Source organism: Barbus barbus (assembly GCF_936440315.1).
Source record: "Barbus barbus genome assembly, chromosome: 36".
NCBI lineage: Eukaryota > Metazoa > Chordata > Actinopteri > Cypriniformes > Cyprinidae > Barbus > Barbus barbus.
The window spans coordinates 14045857-14066368 of record NC_136714.1 but is presented as its reverse complement, the minus strand read 5'-3'; the positions used below and the strand labels follow the sequence as shown (position 1 = coordinate 14066368).

The window sequence follows — 20512 nt, the reverse complement described above, 5'->3', positions numbered from 1 at the left end:
CCATTTAATTGGAGTAAAACTAGCGTCATATCACACACACACACAGAACTTTAGAAGTATTCACGGCAACCCGTCAAAATAAAAGTTCGGTTGAACTTAGCCTATTAAAGACCGTGTGCCAGAAATAGGCTATATTACTATTATTTAGTAGAATGTACATAATACTACTACTTACTACAAAATTATTTTTGCCAGTAATTGAAATGAAGCAAACAATTTAAATAAAATATATTTAAAAAAGTATAAAATAACTATTATGATACCGAATTACGCTTTCTTAACATGAACATAATGAATCCGAAACCAACCTGATCAAATTACATAAACTATACCTAATTTGTTGCAGTAAATCGCGGATGCAGATGTTGCGCATGCGCAGATTTAAAAAAACAAAAAAAAAACACTGAAGGCGGCAAATTGACGTTGACTCAACGGTAGCAAGGAAGATTAATGAAGAACAGACGAGGAGATTATACAAGGTAAGATATTTTCTTCATTTATTATTGATGTAGACTTAAACATAAACTAGTTTATGATGTGATCGATCCTGGTTTACTGCCCTAACTGCACTTTTTTTGGCGAATGAACTAACTTTAGATATTTTCGGCCATCCTGGTAACTTAACGTTATCTTGATCATTTTAAAATGTATTATCGTTTGAGTAATTTATGTGCATAATTTTTGCATATAAGCAGATTACGCATGTATGTTTTTTTAAACAGTGTCATGCCGATTTATATTCACTTTGCAAACATGTAACGTCAACGCTAAACGTTAGGATTTCATGTAAAAACAAATCTGTTATCAAATATATGCAACCGGATCATTATAAGATATATATGGTCGACTATGTGCATCTTTTTAGGCAGATTAGGCCTGTATTACTTTTATTTTAATGCTGAAGTGTTGTACAAACACGCTCGACAGTATATTAAAGTTGCATATAAAAGCTTGTAGGATGTAACTTACTGTTAAAACAAATCGTGTTCATGGAAGTGGAACATGTATTCTTTTGAGTTGTAATGTCATTACAAAAATCAAATCATATGTCATTTTTAATATTCCAGGAGACATCGTTGTGACATCATTCCACACTGAATCTGAGTAAGGTCAATCACTCACTTAAGGTATGTATAGTTTATATAGGGCAAACTAAACTTTACTCATTTCATTTTTTTTGTAAAGTGTTGATCTTTTCTCTGTTTTGTGACATTTATTTATGTGAGTATATGAAAGGTACATGGAAAAGTTTATAGGATTTCAATTTAAAACAAATTGTGTACATTAAGTTGAACATGCATTCTTTTATTGCATAGTTGTAATTTCATAACAAAACTCAAATTATGTGTCATCTTTAGTTTTTCAGAGACCTCAGCATTGTGACATCATTCCACATTGTCTCCAGTTTGGGGCAATCACTCAAGTAAATGTTGTTGTTGTTTTATAAATATATAACTAAACTTTACATGTTTAATTACTTTGTAAAAATTCTCACACTCATTTTTGATTTTTAGATATGTGAGTCTTGGGGATGTGGCAATGTAAAGTGTGTGGCACAGAAGTATCCACTAGGTATGAGTTATTGAAACATTCTAAGCTCAAACATGGACATTTTGTGGCAAGATTCAGGCATCCCTGTGTATACAGTAATTGTCCTTGCACCTTTAAATCATGGAATAACCTCCTAAGTCATATATACCGTGCCCACTGTGATCAGTCATCTTCAAAACAAGATCAAAAATTGTATTACTGATTTATGTCATTTTCTGCTTCATTCTCTCTTTTAGAAAAGAAAAGAAAAATGTCGGGTCCGGTCATTCTGAGGATTGTTTTTGGTGGGGAAGACGATGCAAGAAAGCTTACACTTAAGACAGGAATCCCAAAGTCTATGGATGACCTTTTCCTTGAAATAATGACAGTTTTTGGAGTGAACCAAAAGTTCAGGCTCCAGTACAAAGATAAGGACTTTGGAAATGAATACATGAATCTCATGTCAACCAGTCAAATTGAAGACAGGGATACCCTGAAAGTGATTTTTCTATCAACTGATGACTGTAACCCCTGCATGCAAGAGACTGCACCTGATGCACCTTCCTGCTCCAGCATTCTTGTGGCTTCACCCAGCTCAACTTGTAGCTCTGACACTTTTGACACAAGAGATGTTAGCCCTTGTGCCATTGACTCGGTCCAGGAAGTCAACTTGTCTGATGAATCGTTTTCCAGCAGCGCTGAGACTGTCTTATTTACGTCTCCGGAGTCTAGGACGAGTTCTTGGCCTCAGGTTTTTGGAGTTCCTCGTTTTTCATGTTCTGCTGAAATTCAGCTTCAGAGAGCTGACACAGAGTTCAACAAAAGTGGAATGCTACTTATTCCACCACCCAAACTAAGATCTGACATTCTTGAAGGCATGGCTGAGGAGATATTTAGGTATGCAGCATACCCCACTGATAGTCAGCTTGATCAGGCAGCTGAAGCCTTGATAAATGCCCACTCTTGCTTGAGGGAAAAAGGAACTCGCACTGGCCATGAAGGATGGAAACACTACCTAAAGATTAAGATGGCTAATTTTCGCACTAAACTCAGCAAGATTGGACACCCCGAAATCGCTGTGAACTCTCTTCGGAACAAGCGCAAAGGTCAGGGCAAAGCAGCATCAAACATCAAAAAGCCAAAAAAAGCTGAGGTGAATTTCCTTCCTTGCCTTCCAAAAGGAGAAACAGCAGAAAGCATGGAGAAGGAAAGAATAGCTCTCTTAACTGAAGTGAAAAAGAAAAATAATGAGGCAGTCATTAAGGAAAAAATGCACTTGACCTTCTCCTATAGGCGGCAAGAGTTGGTTGAAGACTTGCCAATGGTTTCTGATTTACAAAGCAGGTGGCCTGCGCTGTTCTCAGTAAATGAAGTAAGTGTTATTTATATGTACACAATAAATATTTTGTAAATTTCAATGAATTCCTCCACAATACGCCTTTATTTCATTATCTTCATTTCACTTTTTTTCTCTCAGATAAACGCAGAATTCATGCGGATAACAACTGTGCCACTTCTGTCAAAGTTCTTGGCGCAGCTGGACAAATACACTGCTGCTCTACAGAAGGTCTTCAACAGCAAAGGAGGTGCTTCTGGACAGAAGATATCACGCATTATGGCAGTTGCAGACAAGGTGTGGTAAATTGCATTTCATTTCTTTAGACGTAATAACAAATATCAAACTATAATCAGTTTTTATTATTGTGCCATTTCTGATATTGTTTAATTTTGTGTCAAATTTTCAGTGTGGCGACATACACATTAAACGAGACTGTGTCATACAGAGTCTGTGTGTGTACCTCAATGAGGACATGACAACAGTCATCAAAGAATTCCAGGTTTGTATACGTATGCCCTTTTTAAAGGACCTAATATAAAATTCCAGCCTGTATGTTGCCAATATTTCAGTGAAACTGAAAATGCATTATTTATTTGTTTATTTATTATTCAATTATTTAATATGTATTTTCTTATTTTGGCCTTAGGACTGCAACCCTGAAGAAGCAGAAATAGGAATATCAGAGACCACTCTGGGGCTTTTTGTGATTCGCAAAGAAGGTGCTTGTGCTGAGGATGAGCCGGTTGATGTTGGAGTTGTGATAGAGGGTGTAAAGCTGCTACAACACTTAAAGAGTATTTCCTTTGGATTAGTAATGCTCTTCGGACTGATCTACGCTCTCAACTTAAGCTACCCTCAAAGTCTCAAGTTCACATTTGAATTCTTCCAGAAGGTACTGATGAATTTAGATGGCAGAAAGCTTTCCCCAAAGGTTCAAGCGCTTAAAATTAAAATGTTTCAGTGAATATGACATTCACTGTTTGCCTACATGTTTCCAACAACTGGAGGGACATTGAAAACGTTTAAACAAGAATGCCCTGAAAGATATATTTTTACAAACTGATGACACTAACTCCAGCATGCAAGAGACTGCACTTTCATGCTTCCTGTAACTCTGAAACTTTTGATACAGATTGAGTCCAGGAAGTCAACTTATCTGATCACTCATTTTCCAGTAGCATTAAGACTGTTTTGGGTTACTTCTCCAGTTCTTTGCCTTGTTATAGTAGTTCCTCTTTTTTCATGTTCTGCTGAAATTCAGCTTCAGAGAGCTGACACAGAGTTCAACAAAAGTGTATTGCTACTTATTCCACCACCCAAACTAAGATCTGACAAAGGCTGAGGAGTTCTTTAGGTATACAACATACCCCCTCTGCAGTGAGTAGGACATGTTTTGCTGGCCTAAATGCTGAAATGTGAAAAACTGTTATGTATTAAAAAAGTGTTGAAAACTTGATACATGTGAAGTAAAATAATTGCTTTTAATTTTTCACCTTTATTTTTATTTTATTGTATTTTTCTCTAAGGGTCCTGGTAATTTAATTGTTTTAACAAATATTTAGGAAGAGAATGGACTATTTACATTTGTGTTTTGTGTTATAGATCAGGAGAAGGCACATTGTTTACTACAGTATTGTAATATTGTACAATTATATGACAGTGTTACCATGAAAATGTTAAATTCATGGTTGATGTTGAAGTATGGTTCCTTGTTGATCCCTGTTACTTGTAGGCGCACAAAGTAAAAAGTCAAACATGAGTCATAACCACTGGAAGGTTCAGTTTAGAAGGATTCATGAAACTGCAGAAAACAGTTGCCTTTATTTTGTTAAGTACTGCATTACAGTATGTCTTGATTTCATGCTGGGTTTTTTTTCTTTTTGGTAAGATTGGATGTTACTTTTGACTCATGGGGCAATTACAACACAATAAATGTTTGAAAATGTAACATGTTTTGACCATTTATTTAATAGGATTAAGAAAATTTAAGGTGGTTATATAAAGCAAGTAACAATAAATTATTGGAAATGAGTAAAGTTTATGTATTATACAAGCATAAATGACAGTTCATTAGTTATCATAAAATGTATTTAATTCATTCATGTTAACTGAACATGAAGGGGTGAAGCTTAAATAAATGTTAACTTTTGCATTGGATTTATGTGGTTAAATTGGATGGAAAATTGACATCTAATTGAATTACATAAGTTTTAACTTTTGGGGTTAAATATTTTTTTGAGTGTACTGTTAATTTTTTTAAAGAAATAATCACAAAATATTTTTATTTTAATAGTAAATCCCCTTCATTTGCCAAAAAATGTAAATGTTTAATTTTCATTAATTCAAATATAAATGAATTAAAATTGTTTTATGCCTTCATCTGATATCCAGTAAAATTTAAATACACAACACAGAATTTCTGAGGGGGAAAACACATTTCATAAGGCTACTGTAAGAATAAATAAAAATTGTTTGTATGCATTCAAATAATAGACATGCTAAAACACAGAATTTGGTAACAAAACATAAGGTGAGAAAAAAATAAACATTTCATACGGCCCTAAACGTGTCATTTTTGTTACACTTTTAATAAATTAAATGTTAAATTGTAGAATTTATGATTTTAATGAATTAGACATGTTTTTAGATTAATAGCATTTAATTTGACCATTAAAAAAAAAGAGTCCAGAAAAATTCAAACGGAAAAAAACGGAATCCAGAAAAATTTAAATGGAAAAAATTGAATGTAGAAAAAAATAAAATGGAATTTGGGGAAAAATAAAACGGATTTCATAGGGCCCTATATCTGGAAATATTTTGGTTATGAAGCAAATGAGAATATCAACAAATAGAACTTTGGATTTTAATTAGTACATGTATTAGTAAACGTTTCAATTAACATTTAACTAAGATTAATAAAAGATTAATAAATAAATCAACAAATGCAGTACCTCAAGACATTTTTTTGTTCATGTAAAATATACCGCATGTTCTCGACTTGTTACATTTACCTTTAAATTAAAAAAATTACCCCCTTAATATTGTGGCAGTTTTTTTCTCCGTGGTATCGAAAATGGTATCGAGTATCGATATTTTTCAAGGTATCGTATCGAAGTTAGAAATTCCAGTATCGTGACAACACTAGTTTATAGCAATATTTTCAGTACTTCTCAGAGGTCGGGTTTCAAGTATAATTTGTTCGAAGTAATGGTGCTTCATATAACGTTATCCAAAGAAACAAGTGTTAATGATAAATCCCCTGCGATGTTTGTACTGGCTACTGTATACAGGCCACCAGGGCACCATACAGACTTTATTAAAGAATTTGCTGATTTTCTATCTGAGGTAGTACTGGCTGCAGATAAAGTCCTAATTGCTGGTGATTTTAGTATCCATGTTGATAATGAAAGAGATTCGTTGGGATCAGCATTTATAGACATTCTAAACTCCATTGGTGTTAAACAACACGTTTCAGGATCTACTCATTGTCGAAATCATACTCTAGATTTAATACTGTCAAATGGAATTGATGTCAGTGGTGTTGAAATATTGCAGCAGAGCGATGATATCTCAGATCATTATCTAGTTTCGTGTATATTTCATATAGCTAAAGCTGTAAAGCCAACTTGTTACAAATATGGTAGAACCATCACTTCTACCACAAAAGACTACTTTTTTTCCCTTCCTTTCTTGGGCAGTCGTGGCCTAATGGATAGAGCGTCGGACTTGTAACCCGAAGGTCGTGGGTTCGAGTCTCAGGTCCGGCAGGGATTGTAGGTGGGGGGAGTGAATAACCAACACTCTCTCCACCCTCAATACCATGACCGAGGTGAGACCCCTTAGCAAGACACCGTACCCCCAACTGCTCCCCGGGCACCATCATTGGCTGCCCACTGCTCCGGATGTATGTTTACTACTGTGTGTGTGTGTGCACTTGGATGGGTTAAACGCAGAGCACAAATTGGCCACACTTCCCTTTCCTTCCTTCTTTTCCCTTTATAAATAATCTTCCTGACTTATCTCAATTCCTCAGCATATCCAATAGCTCAGAACAACTTGACAATGTAACAAACTCTTGACTCCCACTTTTCTAGCACTTTAGATTATGTTGCTCCTTTATGCTTAAGGAAGATTAAGGAAAAGAGTCCAACATCGCGGTATAATGAGCACACTCGGGCCCTAAAGAGAGCAGCCCGGAAAATGAAGCACAGCTGAAGAAAAACTAAATTAGAGGTATTTCGTATTGCTTGGCGGGAAAGTACCCTATCCTACAAAAAAGCATTAAAAACTGCTAGATCTGCTTACTTTACGTCTCTTTTAGAAGAAAACAAACACAACCCCAATTATTTATTTAATACAGTGGCTAAATTAACAAAAAATATAACATCAGCAGGTGCAGACATTACCCAGCAGCACAGTAGTAATGACTTTATGAATTACGTTACTTCCAAGATCAAAACTATTAGAGATAAAATTGTAACCACGCAGCTGTCAGCCACAATATCGCATCAGATAGTGCACTATAGATCCCCTGAGGAACAATTCCACTCATTTTCTTCTATTGGAAATTAAGAATTGTATAAACTTGTTAAATCATCTAAAACAACAACCTGTATTTTAGACCCTGTTCCATCTAAGCTCCTAAAAGAGGTGCTTCCAGAAGTAATAGATCCTCTTATGAATAGTATTAACTCATCATTGTCATATGGATATGATTTTTCAATCTTAAAAATATATCTAAATTACGACCTATGCTCTCAATGTCAAATGCAGAAACATTCATTCATGCATTCATGACCTCGAGGCTAGATTATTGTAATGCTTTATTGGGTGGTTGCTCTGCACGTTTAATAAACAAACTCCAGCTGGTTCAAAATGCAGCAGCTAGAGTTCTTACTAGAACCAGGAAGTATGACCACATTAGCCCGGTTCTGTCAACACTGCACTGGCTCCCTATTAAACATTGTATACATTTTAAGATCTTGCTAATTACCTATAAAGCCCTGAATGGTTTGGCACCTCAGTATTTGAGGGAGCTCTTATCGCATTATAGACCTTCACGTCCGCTGTGATCTCAAAACTCTGGCCATTTGATAATACCTAGAATATCAAAATCAACTGCAGGCGGGAGATCGTTTTCCTATTTAGCGCCCAAACTTTGGAACAATCTACCTAACACTGTTCGGGAAGCAGACACACTCTGTCAGTTTAAATCTAGATTAAAGACCCATCTCTTTAACCTGTTTTACACATAATACACTATCGCATTTCTATAATTCAAATCCTTTAAAGGATTGTTAGGCTGCATTAATTAGGTCAACCGGAACTGGGAACACTTCCCAAAACACCTGATGTGCTTGTTACATTGTTAGAAGAATGGCATCTTCGCTAATATTAGTCTGTTTCTTTCTTATTCCGAGGTTACCGTAGCCACCCAGATCCAGACTGTATCCAGATCAGATGGTGGATCAGCACCTAGAGATGACCTCTACAGCCAGGACACCTAGATGAGCCCCAGAGACTGATCCCCAGTGAAGACCCTGTCTCCAAGACGGCCAACGGGACAAGACAACAGGAACCAGATGAGTCCTTTGAGCAATCTGATTCTGCTTTAGCCTAAATTTAAACTGCTGATTTTGTCTGGCCAAACGAGAATGACACTATTTCGACAAACTATTTCCCTGTCTAAATACTGTAAAGTGGATATAAAGCCACCCAAGCCGATGTAAAGCTGCTTTGACACAATTTGCATTGTTAAAAGCGCTATACAAATAATATTGACTTGACTATCTGAGAAAACTGCATTTGGACACAAATGTCTCCTGACTTCATTTGTTGAGCAATTTTATTTTTGTCACATTTCTAATTTAGTCACAGTTTGGAGACTTTCCATGAATACGTTTTCCTGTCTAGACTTTAATTACATATCAATTTAATTACAAAACTCAAATCCCCAGATTTTCCATCAAAATCAGCATTTAAAAAGACAGGCGATATCGGCAAGTTACGATCCAACTCTTAATCACATTACTTTCCTGTGTATCTCCACTCATTAATTAATTAAAAGTGGGAAAAACACCTATTTAAAAACTGAAGCCTAGTGGAGCTTGAGGACATAATAAAATCTGAGTATGGATGGTTGTGTTTCAGTCACTGCAGGACAACAGAGATAATTGGGATGTTTCTTAGGTCGAGATGGAGTGGTCGCCATTGTGTTATGTCACAATACCCTGGCCTCCTCACATCCCAATGGAAGTCATTAACTCCTAGAGGCCAGTGCAGGTCATGCTGGGCTTTCATAAATCATGAAAGCACCTCTATTCTGAGTCAGCATTTCATTAACACACAGATTATGTGTGGAAAAAAATTGTGTATCAGAGCTGATCCTGTTCTAAAGATCCTGTCTAAGCGAGCTCCAGAGACTTCAAAATGTTGAAGCAGGTCCACACAGTCTGCTGCACAGATTCCCCTAAGGCAACTTCCCCTAAAACAAATTACTGTAAAACATTTTCATTAGGTAGCTTGTTCTACCCTTGAGAGAAGCCATCAGGAGGATCCCACTAAAAAACAATTTGAAGTTATTTCAATCACACACACATTTGGACATTTTCGAATGGGAATGATCAAAACAACAGCCAGCCTTGGAGAGCTGGTCTAAACGAATGCTCACAGAAGACACCGGCCCTAAAGCTTGCTGTTCCCTGCAGGGAACTTTCTATCTGCAAACTCCAGTGGCAGAGTGTCAGAGAAGTAATGCCAGTCAAAGCAGCCCACACAGAGTAACACTTTCCTATTAAACTCACCAAAGATTAAATGTTTTTTTAACACGAGAAGCTGCTGGCACTGAAATCAACAGCACAGACCATATGCTTCTGCGACTCTGAAGAGAGATTTTGGAGAAATGAAATGATGGTCTGTTGGAGGACTGGCACATCACAATTAGACGACGCATTCATGTTTGCTTTCACATCTGGTTTTCAATCAATCTGTGGGTTCACCACACACAGACTAGGAGATTGCATTTAAAGGAATAGTTCCCCTCAAAATATTTTTTGATTATTTACACCACTATAAGACTTTTTTCATTTGTCATTCAATTACAAAAAAATGAGTACATTTTCATATGCTCACACAAAGCTATCATATAACTACTTTGCCATTGTTTTTGGTGATTTTGGTCTATGGAAAAGAGCTAAACATCACTGTCAAATATACCTTTGTTTCCTATGAATTAAAGCATAAAAGGCTTGTGTTGTGATGTCTAGGGCTGCAACTATTAGTCGACACTATCGACAACGTCGACAATAAAAAATTGTTGACAAATATTTTTGTTGTCGAGTAGACGTTTGATCTCATATGACCTAATGTTATATGAGAGCCTGCAATAATGCAGTTTGACCAGTGTGGCGCTGTACCGCAAGACTGTAATTCAGCCCTCCTGGATGCAATTCAAGAGACAACAAACAGTCTAAGCATCAGAACAAATGCAGCCGAACCTGAAGCCGCTGAGTGGCATGTGAATGAATATGTAAATGTATGTTTCGTGCTTTCCTCTCAATAACGAAATAAACACAACAAAAACTGATAGCGGTGTGAAAGCAGCAGTTAAAAACGCATCTGATTACAGCGCTGTGGACGTTTGCACGAGCTCTGCAGTAAAAGACCAGTCACGTCATGTTTATTTATTTAGTACTTTATGCAATTGATAGCCTTAAATCAAGCAGCTTTACAGTATTAAACATGAAAACCAGAGTCAGTGTCGATTTCAGTTAGAATTACAACTTCATTTTCTGTTATAAAGCAGCTCTCCAGTGTGGAGCTAGATGGTGAGAAAATCTTTATTCGTGGGGGGGGGGGGGGGGGGGGGGGGGATTATTTCATTAAAGTGATAGTTTGGTTTGCTAAGATCAAAGCTTGATCTAGCTCAGTACTGTTTTGATTATCATAACCCTATAAGTTATTTTAAGAGAGATTACTTTGTGAATAAAATAGTTTATCCAAAAATAAAATATCTTATCAATTCCCTTTATTTAGTTTCTTATCCATATTACTTACAAAAAGAGATGTTAGGCTGAATGATGTGTCATTCAGTTACTTTTTCATATAGCTAATCACATGGTGAATGAGACAGTTTCTCTGCCAATCATCTATTTTGTGTGCCAAATATATATATATATATATATATATATATACACATATATACACACACACACACATATACATATATATACACACACATACACATATATACATATATATACACATACATATATATATACATATATATACACATACATATATACACATACATATATATATATATATATGCGTGTATGTATGTATATACACTGTATATATATACACATACATACATATATACATATATATATATATATATGTATGTATGTATGATGTATGTATATACAGTGTGTATAATATATATATATATATATATATATATATATATATATATATATATATATATATATATATATATATATATATATATATATATATATATATATATATATATATATACATATATATATATATACACACACACACACACACACACACACACATTTTTTATTTGCATAAATTAATTGTATAATAATTGTTATTACATAATATGACTTTCAAAAGCTGAAGTGATTACCGTTATATATTTGTTAGAATATGCATAACTGAATATTTTAACTAATGGCAAAAGCTGAATAATCAATCAATGTCTACTGATTAATCAGTGAAATAATCGATGATTAGTCGATTAATCGTTCTAATAATCGTTCGATTAATCAATCATCAAAATCATTTGTTGCAGCCCTAGTGATGACATGAGACTAGTTAATAATGACTGAATGATGTAAATTTTTGAGAGAACTACAAAATGCTTCACACACAGCCCCTGTTTTCAAGCAGGGGAAAGTCCTGCAGGAATGCTTCGTCACTGTGAGGACGAACAAATTGCCAACCGACAGGAAAATTCTGATAGAAATGCACTCTGTCAGCATGCAATATTTCAGGAAGCAGAGAGCTCTCCACTGTTTGCTCAGTCTTACCCAATCACTGACACAAGATGATTCTGGTCTAACACAGATGTATAAAAACAAATCTGTGTGGTTTGTCTAATAGAGCACTCAATTAATAAATCAATCACTTCTTCTGCACCACTATGAATCTACAGTACCACAACAAAAATTGCCTTACAAATTGTCAATTTATTGTCCCTCTGTATGATTCCATTGTTCTATTCAATTCAATCAGAGGGACAATAAATTGACAATTTGTAAGGCAATTTGTAAACACATTGACTTCAATGGCTGCAAGCAAAGCGAACATGCAGCACTACCACAGCAGTTTGACTGGTGAACATACTAATCATTTAATGACCCACGGGCTTAAATGAGTCTGACAAATTACTCACTGATTAATTTGCAGTTACAAAACACAAATCTCAAAAGTATTTTGATGAAGAAAAAAAAACTCATATGAGTCTATTTCCACATAGCATTTGCTCTAGGAAAAGAAATATACTTCAAAAGTCCCAATTAACCTGCAATCACTTCAGCAGTCGGTGTTGAGCTGGGAGAATATGAGCCTTGCATGGAAACAGTGACCTAATGATTAAGGATCTAGACTGCTAACACAAAGGTAGTGGTTTAAAAATCCAAGTAGCCTGAGATCACAAACCCGTTTTATCACTTTAGTGCCCTTGAGTGAGGCAATAAACCCCCAAGTCGCTCTGAGCAAACTGGCCCTGCAATCAGCGCACAGTAAGCCGCTTTGGATAATAACCGGCTCGTAAATGGCCACGCGATCAACTGATCCACTTTACAGGTCTCGCACTCAAACCTAGACGCCGTCGATTAGGACGGTAACAAAGTTTAGTCTTCAAAAAAAAAAACTATTACGTTTTCTGTTCTGCACATTTTACAGCCAACTACTTGCTGGAGGCTATTCAATGTCAAGAGTCCTACTCTAGAGACCGCTTATTTAAGATATGCATGCAGTGCAGTGGCAGGACAGAATAGTGAAGGATTGCAGAGCTCCAGGTCATCGCAGTATCAGGGGCTGTGGAAGAAAAGCCTCAGCACAGCTAAAGCATTCCCCTAGTGACTATGAATCATAAGCATGGGTGTATATGAAAATGACGACCACATTTGGAAAGCTTTCCACAACAGCTGAGAGAGCACGCTGCCTCCCCTTGTCCTTTTCCTTGCCTTCCTTCACTGATGTTGTGCTAATATCTAATATATGTTAAGCTGTGGCTGCCATGGAAACCCCATACCAGATTTGGACTGTGTTCAAGTGAAGCCGAGGGCTAAAATGGCTGGACAATAATCCTCAAAACTCAGGACAATCACAGAAAAGCCCGAAACCGTCAGTGAGAAGGTGATAGTTGAGAAATTTAGGGCAGAATTTCAGAGTGGACGCCAAAGCATGCAGGCTCTCCTGAGCACTGCCGATCATGTGACTTGCGCTCAGAGCTAAGCCATGAGAGTAGGTGGGTGGGAGTGTACTGGCACTGTAATGCTTTTTATTGGCTGCCACGGCTTTACTACTGGGCATCGTGGATTGTCATACAGGCTGTGCACTCAGCACCATGTCATCTGACTGCAAAATTTGGGGTTTGATGATGGCAGGGATATATTTATGAGAGGAATGATGTTATTCCTAAGTGATTAATGACCTTAAGTTGGGCATTTACTCATGCTAGCAGCTTGGTGATGTTGGATATATGAATGCATCTCTCTAAGAACCTTTAGCCTACATTGTTTCCGCTGCATCTGCCTGTAACTCCTAGCGCTTGCACTTCTGACATTTCTTCTCGAGCCCCTGGAGAGGAATAGGATGTACGTGCCCAAGCCTTCGCTGCGTACACACACTGCACACTGAAATAACCTCTACACTTATGAATGAAACAGCAGGGAAGCAGAGGGCATGCTGAGGCAGGAACACACGCATTCACACAGGAGCAAGAACGCGACTCACATGTAGAAACAAACAGGTACCTTAAATGAGTAAAATATCCCAGGTGATTTAGGGGTCTGATGAGGAAGGACGGTGAGTCTTACCTGTCAGAGATGTCATGACTTCCTGTGGCTCCGAGCAGTCCGAGAGCTGCACTTCCCACCACTGCAGCAGCCCCACTGCCAGCCTCCATGATACTGAATCACTGCAGGAGCAGCCTGCCAGAGAGAGAAAGAGAGAGAGAGAGAGAGAGAGAGAGAGAGAGAGAGAGAGGCAGGGAGGGAGAGAATGAGAGCGAGGGAGAGAGAATCAAAAAAAGATGTAGTATCAGTACAGAGTTAGAAATGAGAGACAAAACAAGATGGACAGGGCAAATGTGAGGGTAAAACAAGCAGAAGACACAAAATGACACAGAGATTGTGCGTTTCTAGAGGATCGTGGAAACCTGGGCAAAACTCTGATCTTCATACTCTATTGAGCACTTTTAGGATGATGCTTAGACTTTAGGAAAAATTGTATTCATCTGCTTTCAAATGGTGACAGTGCATTCATGTACATTGATCTGATAATACAATTTTAAAAAATGCAAGCAGATTAACTAGGTTGTTATTTGGTGAGATTATCACATCAGCTGAAATCCGTACATGTATTCCGATTAACAGTGAGAGTTCTCCCTTGTGCTAGATAGTGTTGCTTTCGTCAACGAAAAGTATGACTAAATATCGTTGTCAACGAACCTTTATCACGTGACGAAAACGAGACGCGACGTAAATGCTGATCATGTGACGATGACTATAATTAAATGTATAATGAAATATTGTTGACAAATAAAAACGAGACTAAATGTGGTTTACAAAATAAAAACTATGCTAAAATGTCTCTTCATTTTCATTGACCAAAACGAGACGAAACAAAATGTTATAAAGTTATTTCGTCTCGTTTAGTCGCGTTATTATTATTTTGCAGTATTTCGGTTTCCTGTGTCTCACTTCAGGGGCTGCATCAGGTCGCACTGCGTAGATGCAGGCGACGTCACTTCCTCAAGCCCCACTCGCGGCATTATTTAGAAGACGACAACAAAGTTAAGTCTGACACTGAGAAAGGGGCCGATGGTCGGCCAGCCGGGGTTCGGCTTTGGGAGATGTGTGTGTACTTCTAACATGTTTGGTTGGTAAAATAAATATTGTACATTTAAATCAGAGCATCTTCCGTGTCTGGAATGGATGTATTCTTGAGTCTATAAGGTAACAATAATATAATAAAATAGCCTTGTTTGAAATGGGTTTGGCTAAAAGAAAATTTTGGTTTTGTCTATACTACTAGGTACTTATACTATATTGACTGGGTTAAATAGAATTGTATTAATAAAAAGAGACTAAAATACAATTTTCGTCGACTAAAACTAGACGAAAATAGTCACGGATAATTCTGACTAAAATAAGACTAAAATGGCTCAGACTTTTAGTTGACAAACTTGACTAGACTAAAAAGTGTATGAACGTGACTAAAACTAATAAAAACTAAAATGACAGCTTCACACAAAGAATAGACTAAAATTAAAATTAAAACAGGCCACCAAAAACAACACTAGTGCTAGATTAAAAATCAATGTTTAGCCTTGCCAAAGGACAACAGATACAGAGCCCTGTTATACATTATTTATTCATTTATTTTAGATTCAAAATTGAAATAAAACAAGTTGTACAAATAATACTAAAATAACATTGGTATGAGCCCAACAACATGACAAAAATTGCTGAAGTCCATGGAAGCGCATGGACAAAATTCAAATGTGATTGAATATTCCAGATCAGTCAGTATTCGCCTTTTCTAGTAGCCTCTATGCCCAGAAGTGTTCACTCTCTTGATAATTAGATCAGAGCATCTATAACTTGACAGTTTGGATTTATTTAATTATTTATTAATTAATTAATAAAAACAAAAACAAAATTTTTAGTAGGCCACCCTTGTCTCTCAATATCAGCATTAGCTATTGAAGAACCTATCAGTCGTTCAATAAAATCAAAAACATCTAGTGTAAGACGGTCTAATGTGCCCTCCCCTTGTGCAAAAGCAGCTACTTAGTGGAGGTTATTAAATCTTGGTAACCGCACCATTATAGCCGCCACCCAATCACAAAGCTAATGATTGCAATGCAGAAAAACTTCCACCCCAAAGCTCTGTGTGGATTTAATTGCAGAGACAGGAGATAAATGACAAGCTGAACAAGAGAACATCCCTCATCCATTTAAAACAACAAACCCCTAAACCCACACAGCCATCCTCCTTTAGTAGCCATCAATACCACCATGCAGCTCTCTTTGTGTCCTTTTAAGCAGACAGGGAGAACTTTATGAAAGACTGGCAAGCAGAAAAATTGTAGGAAGCGCCGTACACCCACGCACGCTCAAAAAGCAGCTTCATGTCAATGAGAGGGAAGGGCTGTTGTGGGAGTTTGGCACTGGCAGAGAGGAACTTATGGAAAGGTTCCTTTGTAAATGGTTCTGTCAGCGATGTCCATGAGTCGAGCAACTGGTTAATGCGACAGTTTAGACCAACTGCATCATAGCGAGTGAAAAATGTTAACCAAACCATTAAGGACGTCATATTCTATATAAAATCTATCAGTGCTATGACCAAACCAATCACACAATAGTTGTTTCGCAACCCAGTGATCTCCATGCTGCCTACATAGGCAGATTCCTTCAAAGGCAACATCCTAATATCATAGAATCTCATAAATGACAGAATTGGAACAGCGCTCCTTTGAGCCGCACAAAAGCTGCATGTTGCTAAGCTAACAAAGTGATACTTTAACCAAAGACTATAGAAATACAAAGACTGTTCACTCCTACACTTATGAATGGGAGAAAGTGCAATGCGCAATATGGCGGGATAGTCCCACCTTCTAAATGAAAGATCCAATCGTTGATTGGAAAAGTGATTTCATCAATGCAGCTGCCTTTAGAAGCTCCAGTTCCCATAGAAACCTGAGGCTGGACCAGCTGATGCACATGCACAGTCATAAGCGCGTTGGAACTATGCATGCGCATTGGCTGGTCTAGCCTGAAAATTATTTTTTTTAAATGCTATTTGAGCATACAGAACAACGTTCATGGGACAGTTTTTTTCAGATTTTGTTGCTGATTTGAAATATATAATTTAATCGCTAGTTCAGCGAGCAGTTTTTGAGATTTCAGGATTCCCCCATTCATTTAGATAGGACGTGGTCTTGTTTGAGCTGCACAGAGGCATTCACTCATGGCGGCTGAGTGAACGGACTTTCCTTAAAAGGGACTTAGCTTAAACACAAAAACACCATGGCATTTGCGTTAAATTATATTGCATTCAATGTATACATTTTATCAGCGTTTTTAGTGTAAACTAAAACTGTATTTGTTTATATATAAAAATATATACACGGTAGCTCTTGAAGAATCTTTGAATGCACAAAAATCATTTGTCCATCTCTGTTAACACAAAACACAAGTTCAGTGTGGCTCTCACATTATATGTGTTTTCCAATGCGGTTTCATCATTCAGCACGGGTGGTGGGTTTGACGAGAATGCGTGTCCTGAAAATGTGCATTTGTGCATGTGTTAGTTTGGTTATATAATACAGGTGTCACACTCCTAAAAACAAAACATCAAGAACAGCAGTACAAAACCATGCTTTAAACATTCTTGTAAATGTGTAAATGTCAAAAGCACATAAAATTACTTGGATGACTTAAACTAATATTAAAATAATCCAATTCAAAATATTAATATTAATAATAAAATATTAACTACATAATGGCAAATAAATAATATTAAAATAGCAGTTTATAATTGCATTGGTATTGCAAACTTACAGGAATACTTAAGTATTGAACAAAATATATATCTGCATTTCTCTTGCAATGCATTTTGGAATTGGCCAGTCTGTGAAGGAAACATGCAATGATGTCTTAGATTGTGGGCAAATTGAGGTATTTTCTATGTGCCTAGTATGTATTGATCCTATACTGGCAGCTCACTGGGTTTATGAACAGACCTGCTGTCTGTTGTACAGCAGCACTGTGTTGGGCAGGTTCCATTCAGTGTGTTTGTGAGCTCAGTGAAAGACCTTCTCTCTGCCTCCCGCCATTCAGCAAAGGGGAAAAACCCGTGACATTTAGATTGCATCATGAAAATTTAGTGTTTCATGAGATTCAAATTGCTTTACAGTAATCTAATATGTGAGAAACCTGGAAACATTTCAACACTTGGCTAAAGCTTGTCATTGACAAATGAACTGCTCTCTGATCATTTATCACAAAAATATTTAAATCAACCATTCATTCATATTTTGTTAAGATATTGTTCTTGGAATAGGTCAAGGCCATGAGAGGCTATAGTTTTTATTGTTTTGATTTCATGTTGAAAATTGTACTTACAAATTAATTAATCTGCACCACTTCATTTTCAGGCTAGCTGCCAGGGAAGATTTAAATCTTACCGGCTTTGCAACAGCAGAAGGAGAACAAATACATTTTAAACCCATGTTCCATACCCCCATAATGGAGCGTCAGCTTTGTGAAGATCTGGATGAAACATGATTTCATTGACAAGCAGACAATCTGTCTAGTGTAAGACGTGGTGGCCTGCACTAATTTGAAAAAGATGGGGATTTGTTTACATGGCATTACATCAGAGGGCAAGGTCCTGCCTCTGCAGAGCATTACCTCAACAATTGTAACACGAGGATGGTCAGAGAATCTATTAAAATATCCGAAGGGATGCACAGCCATTTAAAACTAGGAATAATGTTCCTCCTCCATTTCTCACAGCTGTCAGACAACATCTCAATAATAAAAGATTCATATCTTCGTATTGTCTGCCGCTGGCAACAGTATGCATTACTTCTGAGAGAAAGTAATGTATAAGCATTAAAAAAAAAAACATTAGACATGGGGAGATTGTGGGGATTTGATCATTAAACAACAGCCTGAGATAGTTAAGATGTGGCAAACAAATAAATCAACAATGCACACTCCAAGGTGAACATCTGTGAAATCTGTGAAATGTTTGATAAATCTTTGTAAGCACAGAGTGAGGTCTGGGTGCACTGCAAAAGTTATTTTACTTATTCAGTAATATATCGTTTTCCACAGAAATAAATACATTAATATTTAAAGGGGGTCCTATTATGCTCTTTTACAAAGTCTTGATTTTGTTTTGGGGGTGTACTAGAACATGTTCTCATGCTTGGTGGTTCCAAAAATCGCACTATTTTTCACATAATTGACATTATTACAATACCTTTCTCCCCAGCCTGACACAAACGGCTCTATTAGTTCTGGGTTTGATGAAGGCCCGCCTTCCGAAAAACTAAATGTGTTGTGATTGGTTAGCTGTCCCAGTGCGTTGTGATTGGTGAAAAGCTTAGACAGCGTTTCAGTATTGCCCCGCCCCTTGCCAGAACAGCAAGTTAGTCAATATTGCCATATCAATTAAGACCTCGAGAATATTGAACAAGAGGATCGCGCAGAACCTTTGCACGCACGGAAATTGAAAGACATATTAAAGTGGTAATGTAATGTTACTGCTTTATCAGACATTACATGCAAGATGAAATAAAATGATATCCAAAATTTTCTGAAAACAGTTGGTTTCCCTCAGAAATAGTGATATAAAAACACCCGCACTTGGTTTCGATTTTGAAACGTGCAGTGCTCAACCAAGCGTTCTCCCCACCCCCCAACCATTCAAATTTCCGTAGGCGGGATTTACAATTTGTGATGTCACAAATACAGGAAAACAACTTTGTAGTCCAAACGAGCTGTTCGCTGTAGTTCTTGAAAAGGGATTTTTTTTTAAACGAAATATCTCCCTTTGGAGTGGACTTTGAGATTTGTAAGTTTGTAGATACAAACATTCACACTACACACTGACTAAAATTAAAAAAGTGAAAAATCATAATAGGATCTTTAAAACAGTTTACTTAAGTTTTTTTTTCCAGAGAACTTATCTTGTTTTGTAGCATAAACCTCACTACATTTTATTAGATTAATACTTAAAATAATAATAAAATATATTGGGGAAAAATTAACAATTCCACACACTCTTTAAAAGCAAGTCTTAAAAAATAGAAAAAAATGCAGATAATTGTCTCTTTTAAGCATGTTTACATGTTGTCTCCAGAACACAGGACAAAAATAATCATTAAGAGAACTGTTTTTGCTTTTTTGCAATGCAGCCCTGCAGCATCTCTATATCTCAAGATATAAGCACTTGCTTTGACTTTTTACATAGACAAAAGAGACGTTAATGAGCAAACTTGTACTTAGCAAATAGGTAATTACCAGAGGTTGTCTCTAAGAGAAGAGCAGCTCTATAAAGCCAATGAAAAGACCAGATAAGAGTAAACAGCATCCAGACGATGAGTCCATGAGAAACACTGCCAGAGCTCTGATGAAGCCCTGCCTTACTGAATTATGTGCCAGGAATACTGCAGTTTTGAACGGATTTACACAGGATTTTCATAGTCAGATCTTACATCTGAGAATGAGACAATAAGAATCCATATTGCCTGGGCGTCTAAGTTATTTTGAGCATCGCTGACCCTGTGAAAAATGACTGAGCAATAGGTAAGATAAGAGTACAATTAAGATGAATACATCAGTTCAGACTTCCCATCTCCAACCACTG

The 20512-nt window shown here is 36.8% G+C and overlaps 2 protein-coding genes across 2 annotated transcripts in view; one reads left to right on the top strand and one right to left on the bottom strand.

The window, feature by feature from the left end:
• The window catches only part of LOC306855828 (rho GTPase-activating protein 32-like), a gene marked incomplete at its 5' end in the record, with an annotated part of 89900 nt that extends 75867 nt beyond the window's left edge, over positions 1-14033 (bottom strand). Inside the window, one exon of the mRNA XM_079394723.1 lies at positions 13945-14033. Coding sequence (XP_079250849.1) covers positions 13945-14033 — 89 coding nt within the window. The remainder of the gene's footprint in view (positions 1-13944) is intronic.
• On the top strand, positions 1802-4211 carry LOC306855515 (uncharacterized protein; the record flags this gene model as incomplete). The annotated part of the gene is made up of 5 exons (XM_079394273.1): positions 1802-2902; positions 3008-3163; positions 3276-3368; positions 3516-3761; positions 4131-4211. The coding sequence occupies 5 exons, from the start codon at positions 1802-1804 to the stop codon at positions 4209-4211; spliced, it is 1677 nt and encodes a 558-aa protein (XP_079250399.1).
• Positions 14034-20512: the final 6479 nt, after the last annotated feature.